The 18,307-nt window shown below is 41.8% G+C and overlaps 1 protein-coding gene across 2 annotated transcripts in view; it reads right to left on the reverse strand.

Annotated features, from left to right (window-relative positions):
- Positions 1-18,307, reverse strand: part of SASH1 (SAM and SH3 domain containing 1) — a 126,360-nt gene that overhangs the window by 59,171 nt on the left and 48,882 nt on the right. For both annotated transcript variants that reach the window (XM_068405303.1, XM_068405292.1), the window contains exons 3-4: positions 4,084-4,134; positions 3,913-3,962 (exon numbers count right to left, since the gene is read on the reverse strand). In XM_068405303.1, coding sequence (XP_068261404.1) covers positions 3,913-3,962; positions 4,084-4,134 — 101 coding nt within the window. The remainder of the gene's footprint in view (positions 1-3,912; positions 3,963-4,083; positions 4,135-18,307) is intronic.

An 18,307-nucleotide genomic window follows, 5' to 3' on the forward strand; every position in this document is an offset into this window, starting at 1 on the left:
GTCCCCTGCCTGAGTAAACATCCTTGGGGTGTTGCCATCACTAGGAAATAATAGGGACTGTATATACATTACATCCCCAGATCAACATGGTATGGGGACAAAGAAGCAATAGTAACTGCTAAGGACACATTTAATGAGTATTTGTTACATTGATGGTTCCTCTAGCAAAATCAGAAGTCAATGTGTCTATACAGGAGCACCTGCAGTTATGGGGTGATTTTTGTTTAAAATGAATAATATCGCTGTTGAAGATGCTGTTGCCGCTTTGCTGAAGGCACACTGAGAATCTGCAAAGTTACACTAGCACCACAGCTGACAGCAAGACTGCAGTTTAAAAGATGGGAATCTTGGAAAGGGCAGAGGGAAATGAAATTTATTATTAAAAGAAGAAAGCTACAAACATCTCATTTCATGCGTTGCTTTGTGTTATTTCCTGAATGTTCTATGACTCTGAAGCATGCCCAACAATTTCAATTTACAGAAGGAACTCCAGTATGGCCAAAAAATCAGAGCAATTGTGAAGCAAAGCTTGAGCGAACATGACTTTGTTTTGTGTTGTTTACGGATAGCTTTTCAGGCCCCATCAGCACCCTTGCTGGTATTCACATGAATCTCAGAGGCCTTTGCTACAGCAAAGATTTTTCTCTCTTTTCCAGAATCAATCAAATGAAAACCATCTTTGGCAGGGCATTTATAATGCACAGAGCAGGTTCACATGTGCAGTCTTTTTTGTAGCTTCATCTAATTAACAGGAACAGAGATGTCAGCAACAGAGGAAGGCAGTATTGCCCCAAATGCCTTTTGGAGGGCCAATGACTTGAAGGGACAAGCAACTCTGCCTTCAGGTTTGTTTAACCCCTTTTGCCTCCCTCCAGGCACTACAGCTGCTCTTCTGTGTTACAGCACATCACCCACTACACAGATACTTGTTGAGCAACTTGCTGGACTGAGGGCACCGACTGATTTCACGCTGGCTTTGAACAGACTGGGCAGCGGGGTTAGCAAGACTCAAGGCAAGACTGAACATACACTGCCTGTCCACACAAACAGGATTTTTTTCTACCACAGAGCACCAAGGCTAATCTGTTTTCAGTGCGGTGTACAGTGGAGCCTGTCAGGTGCTCTCTTCAGTTGAGCACCACAGAAAAGGAAAACCGAACCAGGTTAAAAGAAACATAGCTTCTTCCAGACTCCCTCAAAGCCTCTTTCTATCTGGAATCTCTCAACTCTGGCAAATTAAACAACCATCCAGGTGTGTTATTTTAAAACTTTAGACCTTGGTAGCATTAAGCTGCGGGGTGTGCAGGCAGCAGTGCTGGGTGACGGAGCTACTGAGAGCGACCACATTCCAGCCTCTCCTCCCATCCCAGCATGGGTTTTTCCTTGGAACTGCTTTTACCTTCTGAAGCAATCCACTCAGAACACCAGACCAGAAACAACTTGCCTCATCTTATCCCAGGAAAACGTCTGTATTTGCGATATGTAGAAATACAACTTTTTCTTGGGCAAGCTTTTACTTGGGCTTTGGAAGAGTACTCAAAACAACAGATTTTTCAGCTCTTGAAAATCTGGATGGCTATTTTGTGACAAATCTTTCCTTTTGCCCCCCCAAATGTCATTGTGAATATGAGAAACCAATGCATCATCCGCATAAAGTTTCAGGTTTGGCAAACTGGAGTCTTCTCACAACAAAAGAAGTTTTGTAAAAGGTTTACCCCAGATCTTTCACACAGCACAAAGGGGCAATAAAAGCAGTGTCCCTCAAAAGCGACAAGCTTTCCTGTCTCGTAGCATGCCCACGCAGCAAATTCAGATGAAAGGCATAAACCAAATACTGAACCCAAAAAACCCCTCTAGAGCCGACATGCCATCCTCCCCCCAAAAACATCAAATTCAACATGTTAGTAGCAAGTACAGACATATCGGATGGACTTGAAGTGGTCATTTTCCTGCAGATCAATTTTATAAACTCTGCCTCCCTGGAAGAGGCACTCCTGTGACAATTCAGCCCTTCAAGCTAGAGGGATGAAACCAGCATTGATGCGGCAGGCTGTCACTAATAGGCACAGGCCTGTATAATTTTGTTTTTGAATAATCTGTATGGTATTGAGTAGATATCATTCATTATTTTCAACACCTTGCCCAATTAGCATGCATCACGTTGCCTTGTTTCATATTGCACAAATATTTGACACAACCTGCCCTGTGCCAGTTTCATATATCTGGTCAGGGTAATCATGTATGCCCTTCAGCCGACAGACAAATCCTCAAACAGGACACTTCCATTCTTGAAAGGTCCACAAAAATCACAAGTGCCTTCCATGTGAACTAAGACAATGAGGTTAATTTCCTTTCAGTGAGGTAAATGGGCTCACTATTGAGTATTATTGTCAGAATACAATCACTCATGATGTTTTTGTAGATACTATCATAGCACTGTTATTTCTGGTACAACACCTACACAGAGACACATTTTAGGAATCTGGCTGGAACTTGCAAGAGGACTTTATTCCCAGTTGTGTGCTGTCCTCCTGCTTTGAGACTGAGAGAAAAGTATTATGATCATAGGATAACCTTGAAGGCTAACTTCCCAGATTATAGTTCTCATAATGTTCCCATTCACTTGGCACTTCTGGTTTCATTATAATGTTAGACAGGGAGGTATCCCTGAAAAAACTTTTCTGTGTTTCAATATCTGAGGCACCACTTTTAAACTCTAAGCCTTCTAGGCTTTCTCTGTTAACAGCATGTAACGTAAGGGCAGTGATGGTACCCAAGGTAAAATTCACCTTATCTGTCTTAAGCTGTTTTGAAAATGAGCATCTACCTCAAGCAAACCACCACTGCTCTCTCTGTGAGTGATTAAGAGAGACAAGGCACCTCTAAAAGATAATTTATCATTTTCCAAGATCTTTAGCATGAATCAGCTGTCAGATGATCCCACATGAAGCCCCTAAGCAGCTGTTCCCTACCATACACCTGACTTGAAAGTGGCTGACGCTCAGGCGAGTCCCATACCCCACATCCACCACAGCTCCCTCTGGGACTGACACTCCTTCTATTGAACTAGCAATAGCAAGGGCAACAATTTCTTACCACCTTCCTATTACAGTCCACTGTTGAATCACTAGAAGATACTCAAATCTGGGACTGTAAAACCTTACAAAAGTGCGTCACATCACAACTGGATTCCACATACTCCCTCTGAACCAGTCCAGCTGGCACTGCCCATGAAGTGCAGGCAATTGGAAAAACAGTGTCAGTTGTCTTCATGCACTGCTGCACGTTACCCTTAGCAGTAGGGATCCAAGATCTTGGGATCAAAGGAAGGAGGTGCAGAAAACAAGCACATACATTGCAGCAGGAGGTGACAGTAAACAGAAACCTCTCAGTACTCACAGAGAGGTTTTTATTAAGGACTGCTAAAATTAAAGCTCCTTTTAACTTGGTTTTAAATACTTAATTCCCTTGGCACCTTCTTCAAAAGCACAGTTACAAACCCAGGAGTGCACAGGAAAAGGAAAGTGATTTAAGTTTATAACTCTCACTTCCCCTCTCCTATCTCTTTTTGGCTGCATTCAGGTCTAGTCACAGAAAGTTATTTTTTAAGCAGGTTTAATTTGCAGAGAATGTGAAATCAGTGATGTTCCTCAAAAATTACTACCACTGTATGCACACCACAAGTGCTCAAGGATGAGAGAAAAAGATAACCCTCCCTTTATCTAAAAAACAAAGTAATAAAAGGCCAAAAGAGAACAAGAAAAGGAACAAGTCCAAAATGGGTTTCATTAATAGCGGCTGGATCTGAAATCTTGAAACACTAATACAATCTGAAATGAATTTACTCCAAGGAAAAAGAAACCACACCAAATTCCCCCTCCCTCCTTTCTCACCTCCTGTGCCTTCACTTACTTTCTTTCAGTGTCGGGTGTTGATGCAGTGCTGCTGAGACCAAGTGACTCCTGCAAGGCAAGACACATAGCAGTGAGAGCAGACACGAGAGCAGCCTTTGCCCAGCTTATGCAGAATATTGAATAAAGGAACAAACAAATAAAAAGGGATGACCAAAATCAAAGTGCTAACCTCAATCTGGGATCGCAGCTGTAGAGATGTGGGGCTGGCATCAGGTTTCTCCTAAAACAGAACAGATGTCAGGTTAATGAAATATCCAAACATTAGAAAGAAGAAAACTGAAGGGGAGAAAAAAGGAAGAAGAAACAGGGTAACAGAACCTAGGACTACCTCAAAACCATTCAAATGAAAAACTTTAACCTCTCCAGAAGGAATGACCTTGAGGATAAATTCTGATATACTCCAGTAAAACAGCTAATTCTATCCTTATCACTGAAAAATACATATGGTAAAATTGCCAGACAGAAGTGACTCAAAACAAAATAGAAAGCTGAATGTGTCATTTTCACTAGATCATCACACAATTTGTTATATTAAGTTCAGGTGCAATTTCCCTAAATTTACCTTCAGGAAGAATACACAGGGAAAATCTGGCATTAAAAGAGCATTCTCTGAGCTAAAAATACTGAGAGGATTATGAGGAAAAACTTCTTTACAGTGAGGGTGACTGAACACTGGAACAGGCTGCCCAGAGAGGTTGTGGAGTCTCCTTCTCTGGAGACATTCAAAACCCGCCTGGACGCGTTCCTGTGTGATCTGGTCTAGGCAATCCTGCTCCGGCAGGGGGATTGGACTAGATGATCTTTCGAGGTCCCTTCCAATCCCTAACATTCTGTGATTCTGTGATTCAGACACATTTCAGCAAGGCCTTTTTCTCGCACAGAAATTTGTCAACAGGATGGAATTCAAAACACCTTCCTTCAAACATCTAGGATATAACCAGGACCTGGTCATCCAGGGTCCCTTTGCAGTCAATGGAGAGAACGAGGAACTCTTAACAACAACTCGCCTGACAGGTTTCAGCTACCTCAAGTTAGACGAGGCAAGTCCCACTGGTAGTATCTAACTTAACATTTCAAGCCAGCTGCCTAAAAGGCACGTACTATCAACAATGAGTCTAGCTGAAGTCAGTGGGAAAACTCCAATTAGAATGGAGGAAGAAATTATAGTTGTCAGTACTGAGAACTACACTTTGCTGGCTGATCTGTGTGTGAAACCATGGGGGAACCTACTTATGGCTATTCTATTCTCAGCCAGTCCTACCCCTAGTGAAGTTATTGCAAAGTGAGTACTGTAACTGAAAGACCACCATAGCTGAGTAAGGAACCACAGTAGTACACACGCTCCAAAAAAATAAAAAAAGGACATGGATGTATTTCTCAATACTGGATGTCCTCTTGTTCATGCATTCCTCAGCCTACATGTAAATCTCTTATCTCTGCAAAATTTTACTTCCTATGCCCTTTGTTTACAGAAAGGGTGACAAAACATTCTTAAGATTTAATTAAAAAAAAAGAAAGCCAGACAATTTTCTGGAAATGCAGCTTCTTCATACTAAACAGGAAATTACCACTGACTGCCATGAAGCAGAGCTGGATTAGCCCGTCCAGAAAGTTTGCAAGATCTAGAGCAGAGAGGAGCCTACTCTGCCATCACACAACTGAGTCAACTTGCACTGCTGGTCACAGCAGCCAGAAGGGCATAGGATGGCTCATGGCCATGTGCTTGCTAGTAAACAAGGCTGACACAGGGTCATTGCCCAACTGGGGGATTTTGCCTGACTATGCTTGGTCTGTGTATCTGCTTTTGCTGATTTTATAGCACAAAAAGGGAACTGAAGTCCTTCAGTGGAAGTTGGCATGAAAAGGTGACCACGTTCACTTACTGACACATCCAACAGGGCTCCTCTAATCAAGCAGAAGCTGGACTGAGCCCAGGGAAATTCCACAGATGTTCACAGATCAGGAAAGTGAAATCAGCTATTTGGCACCAGGCATCCCTCTCTTTGTCCATTAGCTCTGTCAAAATGGAATCCGAATAAGTTTTGCATCTGGAGAAGACTGCAGGCACATCGCTGTGAGTCCTTCTTGGCACTCTCCCATGCTCACCTAGCAGTCCTCAAGGAGGGAGGGAAAGACCAGCCCCATGCTCTACACGCTTCCTGTTCACGAGTGCCTCATCTGTCCACACACTGCCGCATAGGCGAAAAAGGGAGCGTTTTATCAGCTATCCCATCTTAAAGTTTCATGTAGCCAGTCAAGAGAATCCACCGTGTCCCCAACATGCCTTTAGATCCCAACTTTCTGATGATTTATCTGTTGCCTTAAAAAGCCACTTGTTGCAAGTGTTTTTTTTTTTAAAAAACATGTTAGTTTTTGTAAACTATCATTTACAAGATGCTATCCAGGTTCCCAAGGCTTTATAGAAGTCTTCTGCTTGAGTAGTTGCTTGTGAAGTTGCAGCCTGAGATTGTAATTAGACAGAAAGTTACTACTTTCAGCCTAGAACTATTCGGCTGAATAGCCAGCTGCAACCCATGTAACAAAATCCTAAAAAAGCTGACTGTATTTGCTTTCTTTTTTTCTCATTTACTGTCAAGCCCACCCTGTTAGAACAGGAGCAGTTTTATAGGATCAAGATGACTGTGGAGGACAGAAGCAAGGACAACTCTCCTCTCTCTCCTCTAAAGCTCTACTTTGCACTGCTGGAATGCAAAACACCTGATAGTCCTGTACTGTTGTGATTAATATACCTACCTGCCTTTCCAGCAGAATATTTTTCCTATTGCTATTTGACAAGAAACCAAAGGAAAATACTTAGGAAAATACTACTCTTGACTGAACTTCCAGCACAGATCTATAACACAGACCACAGAACTTTTATCAGCCTTGAGTAATTTTATTTATATAGGTTAAAATCCATTAAACCTCACATTAAAATCCACAGGTTGTGTTGACTTTAATCCAGCAGGATCAGGGACTTTTTTATACCAAAGGCTAATTCTAGAAGGTTGAGCAAATGTTGTACCATTGGCATGCTCTCAGGCATGCTATAACATCTTTTAAAAAAATATTTTCAAAGATTGGTTTCATGAAAGTACATCTTTCATCCTTCTGAACCAAATCTTTAAAATTAAATAGAGGAGAGCCTGGGTTTATAGAAACAGCCACTGCAGTAACAGACATCCCTAGCCTGCATTTCCAGGACTTTGGTTCAGACAAAGCAGGCATCAGAGCGATAGGTATTTTCTGTCCTAGCAGTCTGCTGCCCCAGATAACTGCTCTCCATATGTGCCCATAAAGCTTGTCTGAGATGTGCCAGACATTCACATCACCTACACACTATGCAGTGTTGGTACAAGAAACCCAACGATCTAACAAAGTACCCCATCAAATGCAGACTCCTTAAACTACATGATTAAATCCAATGTTTCCCAAATGGGTCTGATTTACTTGCGTGGCTTATGGATTTAAGGAGCCCTGCCTGAGTCACCTGTCCTCGTACCCAGACACTGTCGGTGCATATTGCACACGTCCAATACACTATTAAATCACAGCAACTAAGATCTGAAGATTCTGGAGAAATGGGGATATTCATAAATTGTATCCAGCTCCCAGGGAATACATAAGAGGGAGGGCAAAATGGTGGCTTAGCACCACCTTGTCCAGCTCCCCTTGAGGTCCGAGGTTAAGGCAGCACAGAATCTCAAATACTGATAATAAAGCCAGAGGGAGCTCTTAAAAATTAGTAATGCTAACATACTGTAGAGTGAAGCCCACTGAATTTAAACTAGGGATTCCTCCACCAAGTCACCTACAGCCGATTTAAAACAATCTCACTTGCAGAAACATTTTGTTCATCCAGCTTTAAAGCCATATTCTTATCAGTCCTATTTCTTTCCTATCTCTGCCTTCACCCAAAGCCGACACTATCAAGAGGATGGCTGCAGGACAAGGCCCTGAGGTCCCGGCTGAAGCCGTGATCCAGCAGCTAAAGGAAGGGAAGGTCCACAGGCATCGGGCTGCCCAGGTACTGCCTGGTATCGCCAGCCCTTCTGCACTGCGGGCGTTGCAGAAAGCGACTGCGGAGCCAAACCGATATGGCTTGGGAGCTTTGCTGCAGAAGTGCGAATTGCCAAAGTGCTTTTTAGAAATCTCTCATTTTGAAAGAAAACGCGAGTTGTAATCTTAAGCAGGATTTGTTGCTTATGCTTCAAGCCTTAAGTTGTTTGCCTCAGGGCTCAAGAAAAGCTTCCTTCACAGGTAGCTTTTCTTCTTGCTTTGTACACTGTGATTTATGTGATCATTTGGATACATTTTCTTTTCAAATTACTGCAGGCTTCTAAATATTGTGATTTTGGTTTTATATACTACCTTCCTCACAAAAATCTTGAAAACAGTTTTACAATCATTTACGAGCTAAGCCTGAAAAACACATATGGGAAGAAAGTACAAAGCATAAAATACAGGGTGAAGAAGCTGGAAACCCATTTTCTGACTGGAATGGCAGGTTTTGAATTCATGAGTGACTTTTCCTCCTGTGATAACTTCCATTCAGTTGTTCTGTATGTAACATAATAGATAAGAGACATCACCTATCTGAAAGCATTGCTGTTCTGCTCCTGAAATACACAAGCATGGTAGAGAAGAGCATCCAAAAGGAAACCTGGGCACCTAGGGTAGGGCTGACACATTCTAGGGGGAATGCACACATTTTAATTACCTAAACATTAAGCTTCATCCATGCTCCACACCACAGCATAGTCAGTTTAGGAAATTATATTCATTGAATGAATCCCATCTAATCAGAAATTCATGAACCTCTTCACAGTTTCTGCCACAGCAGCTGTATCCATTTGAATTATAAATTTAAACACTCCTCTGCAGATCCCAGGACAGGATTAATCTCACTGTGCAGAGAGCAACTGTGCAGAGAGCAACTGTGCAAAGCAAGGCCAGGTGAGTGGTGGGAAAATTCAGTGACATAACCAGTGGAAAAGGAGATGGCTAAAATGCTCATAAATTTATAAATAATTTTATGAAACCATTTCAGCAGATGTAAATATGGCACCTACAGCAGAAAACCTCTGTGAGAAAACCCTGCCAGTCTCTTCTCCCAAACATTTTCCCTGTTTGCTCTGAATGTGCACCGTGTGTTCTAGTCTAGCTTCTGAAATGATTAAACAAAGCTACATCTGAAAGATGGCCAGACCACTGAAGGTCTCTAAGAGTTTGTTTTACTTTGAAAGCAATCATTCTGCCCCGAGTCCTCCACCACACGCCATATTTCAGCCTCTGCAGAGGTTCTGGAGAAGGTGAAGGGAAGCCTCGGCACAGAGACAGCGGAGGTACACAGGTGTGTAATGGAAATTGCCTACAAGTCACTAGCTATGGGTCACAGGTCAAAAGAAAGAAATAAAAAAAGACCTATTCCTGTGGCAACCATGTCAGCAAGTGTTTGAGGGAATTAACCAGCTCGGTGAGTTTCCAGTGGTACAGATTAGTAAAAGTCCCATTTTGAGCAACCTCTGGACCATCCTCTTAGCCATTTCAGCGAAGAGCGAAGGCTTTCTGCTCCATTACTCTTGCACATTAGAGCCAGAGCTGACACGGGCTAAACGGTAACATCCTGCAGCAGCAGCAAAACTCTGTATCAAGGAAATGAGCTATGCAGGAGGAATGGTGAAAAAAAAATGGGATTTTATACATAAATACTTCTACACATGAAATAACAGTCCAAGTGTCTCAGTGCCTCGTACAGCAGTGCAGACATAGGTAAGCACTTAGTTTAACTACGGATTAAACGCAGCTTCAGAGAGAACACGCTGCTACAGCACTCACATGCCAGCTTTTAGTATCAGGTAGGGAAGAAAAATCACGTCTCTCAGCTTGACGCAAATGCTGAAATCTATTGAACGTAACGTGTCACGGGGGGAAGCGTTTGACACTCTCCCCTCTGCCAACAATAAAAACAGAAGGTTTTTTTGTCCATCTCAAATACATTGCATTCAGCGCTAAGGTTTGAAGCCACAGGGTCTGAAAAACATTCCACAACGATTTTGAAAAACATAATTCATTAGCAATTACAATGAAACTTCAGCTTTTGTAAAGCTCTGTAACAATGAAAAGCGAGGCAGTGCTAACTCATAAATCCACTGGTAACAAATGGGGGCTGAATCCAGCAAAATTATGACACAAAACCAAAAAACACCAGCTACGGGCTTCAGAGAAAGGAAAGTCGATGTGGGAACACAGCATTCTGCAGTGGGGAAATCAAACACCCTCTGATCAGTTTTCCAAACAAGATGAAGCAAGCCCGAAACTATAGTAGCTGACTCTGTGCTAAAACCATACTAATATAAAGGCGTATAGATGTGACTGGGACACAGCAGGTCTTAAATTGATATATTTTACACTCACTACCCAAATGGTAAAATAGTAAAGAGCTCTTGGGCTGGCATAACTGTATCTATACTAAAGCTCTTGCTGGTATTAAATAGGACCGGTAAGACCTGCCATTTTTGCCTAAAACTGCTAAGGTCTGTCAGCATCAACTTTTATTGTACAGGTAAGGCCAAAAAGAACTTTTGTGAGGTGAAAGATGTGGGTTTCTAGGGCGGACTTGAAGATAGCGAGGGTGTTCGTGGCATCAGGAAGAGCTGTGATGTTTTAGAGGATGGAAAAAAACCCCAACACATCAAGAATGGTTAAATGTGAAGCCAGAGAGGGCTCAGGACGTGGTGCAGACCAGGGAGGTGCGAGGCAAAGCCCAACCGGACAGTGCCCAAAGTGAGAGGCCCTTCTGGTGCAGGAGCTGATAACAGGCTGGGGGAGAAACAGCCGCCTCCCCCAGGGAGAGGGCTTTGGCTTGTGGGAAAACAACACAAGGAAGGGAGAAAAGAAATGAACAAACAAACAAACAACGGTTTGTTACAGAGTACTCTGGTGTAGGAACAGCCTGGTCAGCCAAGCACAGACTCCTCATCCAGCTGCTGGCCCTCCAGTGAGGACGGCTACACCTGTGTGTGGGTACCTCGGCCTCAGTCACCACCTGAACCGATAACCTCAAATAATTAGGAAGTCAGCATCTCTGTGAACCACATACCTCCCCCACACCCCACACCTTGCTTTCCTGCAACTGCGGGGCCTGGAATTTAGAGCAGTTTTGAAGTGAAGCACTCACAGCATCACCAACGAGACGAAAATAATCACAAGCAGCTCCTCACCTTGAAAGCCATGGCAGAATATGCCCAACTTCTTTCTGAATATAGATGGTCCTGATCTGTTTTTATGTGCTCTTTAAATTCAGAACACCCATTCCTCAGGGTCAGTGACATTCTCCGTTTCCCTCTGTGAAACATTTTCAGGCCTTGCTGATTCTTCATTTTCGTGTACACAAAAGTGTACTACATTTGTATTAAGCTTATTTTCTCCATTTCTCTTCAATACTTTCAATGTCAACAAAAGTTGTGTTTTCTTTTTGAAAACTGGCAAGGAAAGAGAAGGGGAAGTCCAGGCTAAGACCAATGCCTCCAGGAAACTTCTACAGCTTTACTATAAATCCTTTCGAACAGACATACCATGGAAACACAGGCTAACAACACAGGTCCACTCTATGTTGTGTTTGTATTTATACTGTATTTGTGCACCTACAGGCCAATATCCATGGCTCCAGCACATGAAATTTCAGATGACCTATACTGCAAATGAATAGAAGCTTTCACGCTGAATCAATCAATACACTCAAGGCTTGGGGATTCTTGTGAAATGGGTTGTCACTGTAATATCGATGAATTTTTACAAGTACACTTTCACATCACCATCTATCATGCTAGCTAACATTTAAAAACTCTGTGTTGTTTTCACTTCATGTTGTGCCAAACAATAAGCTAACAATGAATTATTCAGAAGATCTATAGCAGAAAACACAAACTACAGTTGATTTTGAGTTACTAAGATGTTAAAAACCCTGGTGAAATTCAGGAGTCGGTAAATCAGAAGAAAAAACTACTCATTACGAAATCCACAAAGAATTTTTTTTATTACCACAGATGCACAGAGTACCAGCAATTAAGTCCCTCATTTCAGGGGAAAAAAAAAAATAACACTGCATTAATTTCATTCTGGGAAAGCGGTGACTTGTTTTACTTTGTTAAAAAGGAGATAGATAAAAAAAAAAATTACAAAAGTTATCTAGTGGAAAACAAAGGATATTTTAGTTTAAAACTTTTCCTCCGTTTTTGACTTTTTTCCTTATTTATGTCAAGCTGATAACCTGCAACGCATTTTGTGTTAGAAACTTCCATCATTACAGTCACTGTAATGAGCAGATTGGCTATGGCAGTAAAATTAGACAGTTCTCCCCATCTCGCTTGCTTGAGACACCTCACATTACAGAGACTCAAAACAAAAACCAAACACATATGAAAGAGATCTGTCTCTTTCTGTTGGATCTTTTAGCTGTGGTGGGCAAAATCAAAATTCAGAACTTGATAGCACCGTGGCCAGCGGAAGAAAAGCACAAATTCATGAGAAATCTGGCACCACTCTTGTTTCTACTACCGCTACCCTTTGGGCTGCCTGTTGCTGCTATCAGGCCATGCTCTTCAGAGCTCAAGACCTCCTCTTGGCTTCATACACCTCCAGGAATATCTACACCATATCCAAGTTTCCAGTTTTAAAAAGTCTGCAGGTATAGAGGCACATACAATTTTTTTTGTGTTTTATTTTAAACATGAAATCAAACCTTTCAGAACAGGACTAAAACCTTTATTTAATTAAAGAAAATCTACCAGATTTAAGACTTTCTCACACCCAGCACATAATTTCTAAAAGTTTTAGTGCTACTGCTCAGGAAATGGATTTTTCTTTTTAATTTTCAGAGAAGTGAAAGAATCCAGTAGAAAACAGGAAAGAGAGGCAACAGAACCGTGTAACAGAGAGTTAAGCCAGGACCTGAGTCTCATTATCCCACGTCTTCCACAAGTAGTCTTATCATGAGGCTATGCCTACATGCACATTTACTGGCTTTCTCATCTTTCGATGAAGAAATTCAAATAGCCTCCTGCTTCATCCTTTAATGCAAAAAGAATTATGTTAAAACTTTAAACATTTGGGCAAAATGGATTCTTGCTTTCCAACGGCCAGGAAAACTGTACCTCTTTTCTCCTCTTTCAGAGGTCAGAAACATCAACAGCTGCAAGCTCAAAAATGCCGACATCCTGAACTCACGTCTTCATCGGCAGACAGCCTTACAGCCCTAGCTTTCAATACATCCATTCTCAGTGTTTTAGACTCGGTAGGCCTTTTCTGCTGATCTGCACTTTCAGTTTACGTTTTTAATCCAGTTTAGTTCCCCCTTAGTGACTCCTATGTTCAGTATTTCATAAGAAGACCCTGGTCAAAAAGCTGTAACAACATCGGACGTGCTGTGAATTTCATCACGTATAAACATGGAGGGCTGGTGGGGTTTGACCCCCATTTCAGTCGCTCTGACAGTGGGAACAGCAGGAACACAGATCAGAACAGGTTTTGAAAAAACTTTCTACCAGCCAAACTTGTGTCAGCATATGGTGAACTGATTCTGCTAACATTTTTATTACAATAAACTCATTCTGAAGAAACAGTTTCTTTCAGGATTCTTTTTAAGACACACTTGAAGCAGGAAAGAAACTGGTTATACTGGGAAAAGCTTTTATGTATTTTTTTTTAAGTCTGATTTTTATAAACATCTAAAAAGCAGAATGTATGTCTAACTTGAAATCAAACTGGTTTTGTTTACTATGTAGGTATGCGAAACTCAACACCTGAAAATTAAGACGGATAATACGAATTCATTCCCTAGAGCTAGGCACTGCACTGTTCGCTCTCAACCTGCATAAACGCACTCCAGGAATGTGAGGGGGTGAGGGAAGAGAGACAAAGGTGGATAGTTGGATGCTAACTTCAAAGTCTCCTAGAAAGTGAGGGAGAAATTGATTTCTTGAACAAGAGAACTAAAAACAAATTAACCAGATTAATGCAAAAAATGATTAGCCCACAAATTGCTAGTCTCTATTTATACATCCTCCCTGCTATAAAAACTGCCTTTAATAAAGACTTTTAAATTAGCCATTCTCTCTTTACCTTTGAAATTGAAGCCTATATTTGATGGGCTGGATTCTTACTTATTTAAGTCTTCATCACTGGCCATCACATGATGATTATTATCAAACTGAATCTCAAATCACCTCTGATGCATTGTATCATATTTTTTAGCCCCAAAGACAACACACAAGGTTGTTCCCAGAAGGAAAAATTATTATTGAAGGCCATTATACCATTTGGCACAACTCTGTGTATTTATAAAGAAGATGCACAACATCCTTGTTTGGTAATATTAAGTAATTATTGCCTTCTACACATTCATGATAGAAATCTGTATCTACACAACTATTGATAGAAATATATTCATTTTCTATTTACATTTAAAGTAAGACTGGACTAGAAACTCTTATGCTGTAGATAGAGTAGTTAACAGCAACGGCCCCAAGTAGTGGTACAGCAAATGGAAGCTCTGCTCTATGGGATTACTGCTGCAGCAAATTTTGCTTTGAAGGGTAATGGTGTGACAGTGACATCTGACAGCTCCAATACTAATCAGCACAACTGATGGTAAGGGGTTAAATTAAAGGCTTCAGCAGTCATGCCATTAACAGCTCCAGCTCTTGGGCCGGGCTCCAGCCCAGCTGCAGAGCTCCAACCAGTTCTTGCAAAGCTCAGCTGTTCTGCTGAAAACGCACAAGTGGGCTCCTGCCACATAACCAGCGCTTGGGATAGAAGGTGAGTTTTGCCCTGGCACACCAGCCAGACAGCAGAAAAGTGGTTAATACAGGTTTCAGTGATTCTTAAATTTGAAGGGCAACAAATCTGAATTCTGAGGATCCATCAAATAGCTGTAAAATGCTCATCCTTTCCTTTGGTCAAAGCAGGAGCCTGAGAGATTTTCCCCAGGAGAAGACAGTGAGGACCAGAACCCTCTCCCCAGGGCCACAGCAGCCTCCTGGTGAGATCAGGCTTGTGCAGTCCCCGGGGCTGACTCCCACTCCCTCTAGCTCAAGGTCATCGCCCTGCTTTCAGGCTACTGCAGCATGACGATGCACAATTTTGCTTTGCCTTGTAGTGTTTTTAAGCAGCATGGCGGTTATCCCATCACAGACCAAGTCAGGGTCTTTTCCGAACAAAAGGCCAATTGCCAAACGATGAACAAACCTAGTACCAAGAAATGTCTGTGGAGAAAAAAATAATTATGACACTGTTAGGTGCTGCTTACAGAAAAAGTGAACCTCAGCAAACAGCTATCCTTCAGCAATCACAGAAAACTCAGACCTCTGGAATCTGAGAAGCAAGCTGCGACTGCTGTTCCAAGCAAATCAACTGCAATCATCATCCACAACTATTCATCAGAGAATTAAGAGTGCTCCCGTAAAGCCTTACAAATGATTCTCTCATGTAACACCTTCTCCCTGTGCAGTTAAGACTATGTACTCACAATTCAGCTGCTTAGACCTTTTTATTCCTGAAGTGGCAACTACAATAAGCTTCTTCCCAAGTTCCACTCGCAACTTCAGCCTCTCTCTCCACCAGACTGTAGGTAACACTTGACTTCAAGGATGACGCACAGAATTGGCGATGCAGAAACAAATGAAGCGCAAGTGCAGAGCAGACTTGCACACCAAGAGCCACCCGCAGTTTTTCAGTGACGCAGGGTGTACAAGTAGCACATACACTTCATTCCAGTAAAGCCTGTACAGCTTTGCATTCCCTCACACACCTCCTTATTCACACTACCCACTTAGCACCATATTTTACTATTAAAGGAGTATTGCAATCACAGTTAATCAAATTACGGCATTAAAAATGCTGGCATGCGTTGCTTTGACTTTTTATAACTTGTCTTCCCAACATACCTCAAGTGAAACAGAGCCCTCAGCAACCAGTAACTATTTGTGTTCGGAGGTCCATTCAAACCCCAGCCCCTTTGCTAACAGCGCTGAACAGCGCCTGCCTACGCAGGCTATGCAGCAGCACCAGAGTTGGCCATAAGTTAAGGGATGCCCTGACTAACTAGGTAAAACTAGCGAATTAAGTGAGTACGTCTCATCTGTACTGCTGCAGAGGAGGTTCAGCCCTCCACCTGCCGTAGCAGAACTGTAAAACTAAACAACTGGAAGGAGGTCACTTACAAGTGTAAATGCAAGAAATGCCTTTGTAATCCTGGAGGCCAACTAAAGCAAGCATGCTCCACATTAAGCCCAGTTGATTTAAGGACAATATAAAGGCTATCTTTTACCATCTTGCTGCAGAAATTTGGAGCTTCATCGTGACTCCTACTTCATATAACTAAGCCTTTCCAATCATCTTCTAAACAAGTGTGTATGTTGAATGGAAATAGAACAAGACCGACCAACCAAAAACCCAGGGGATAAATAAAATATTATGGGCAATGAAATAACAAGACTAGAAGCAACGAAGAAAATGTTGACAGCTGGGACACACATGTGGTACTAGAAAAAGCAAAGCAGACTGTACGCTGTAATCCTCAAGGTAAGAAGTGTTAAGCCAGACCTCATCCTGGAGACAGATAAAATATCTGGAATAAAGAAACATCAGCAAAACCTTTAAAAAACCCAACCAACTGCACAAACCCATCAAAAGAGAAAGGCAGTAGCAAAGGTACAAAAGAAACATAAAACTCAGGAACATCTAGTAAATCAGACCCGCAAGTCCAGAGACCCTGGTGCCTCTTAACGACATTGCAGTATTGCTATGAGTGATAACAACTCTCAATTTCAATCTAAACTAAATGGCAGTCTAAAGCTTTAGGCTGGGAAAAATCTATTGAAGTCAAATCATTTCAGTTAATAATTTGCTGCCAAGCACTTCCAGCACTGCTTTGTCATTGCTGGCAAACCCACAGAGCAAGCGCACTGCAAGCTGCCTGCCTGCAACAAGCAAAGGGTTTGCTGTGGGAAGGGAGCGTGCTGTGTCTTGTCTCCTCTTCCCCTCCAGCAAATATAAATTACATATGCAAAACCCGGTGAACAAATGACCAAACACCCCGTCTTTGCAAATGTCTTTGTGTAAGCATTATGACTCAGTTTGCTGGTAGGCCCTCCAACTAAATTAATTTACTGTGGTAAGGAAAATCTGAGCAAAGTAAAATTTAAGCTGTACAAACACCTGCAAGAGTTTCTAAATGCCTGGGGTTTTGCAGCCAAGACCTGCTTGTTTGGGCAGGTGCTGCCACTGTTATGGGAGTGTCCATGGTATAAATTCCTCTGCTCAACTGTCTTCAGAAGGGAAAGCTGTCCTGGCTTCTTAGAAACAAGTCTGCTCTAATCACGACAGCAACAAAATGTCTTGACCAAAAGCTTCATTTTTTTTCTGCTCAGGCTCCCCTTAGTACTTTTGTTTTTTTCCAGGTTATGGCCCTAACAGGGTTTGGTTACAACAGCTTGAGGCTCTCATCAGTGCATACACCATTTCTTTAAAAGTTTTTCTTGTTTCGGATCCAGTTCTAACACAAACTGCTCCTCAATAATATTTTTTGTCTCTTATTCAAGATTATGTGCACTCTGTGAATAAGTGCATGCCAATGGATACAGAAAGGGCTTTCAATTACACAAGATTTTGTTAAAAACAAGTGAAATAAAAATAGTACGTTAGTAGCTGAAATGACAGAACAATCTCGCATATGCTACACTAGGCTTTCACAGATACCAAGAGGTCCCGCTATATGAATTAGATCAAGTGTATTGCAATGTACTCAGGGTGCTACTCAGTTCTACAAAGAAACCATGGTTTTATGTATTTCCACTGGCTTGCAAACCAGAAAGAGGCACAGTGCAGTTCATCAGCATTTACTTATCTTCCCTGTCTTTCTAGTCTGCTCTTCATTTAGCTTAATCTATGATCATTCTAATATATATATTTTTAATATGATCTTTCAGAGAAATTGAGGGGTTAGGACAACAAAGTATTGAAGCACATGCCTGGCAACAGTACTCATATAAACTTCGTCATGTTTTTGCATGCTTTACTAGATGGAGTCTTGATCCCACAGGACAGGGTACAAGCAGTACGAGAAGCTAGTAAATAATACAGGATACCTTCATTTTTCATTGCATAGGATTGCAGTTACTGTAGAAACTGCAGCTTTTACCTTTCACGATGCATAAGCTGCAGTTTCTACACAACTAACCAAGCCTTTAGAGGACAGACAGATCTTTTTACATCTGCGAAAAGAATCACTCACTGTCCAAGCCTATCCAGAGGCTGCTCTTTGTCAGTTCATCGGATCACATGAGGAAATAAGCCAAGAGGATGGAAATTGGTCAGCGCTAGGAAAGAGTCGG

The sequence above is a fragment of the Nyctibius grandis genome, chromosome 1, assembly GCF_013368605.1.
Source record: "Nyctibius grandis isolate bNycGra1 chromosome 1, bNycGra1.pri, whole genome shotgun sequence".
Taxonomy (NCBI): Eukaryota; Metazoa; Chordata; class Aves; order Nyctibiiformes; family Nyctibiidae; genus Nyctibius; species Nyctibius grandis.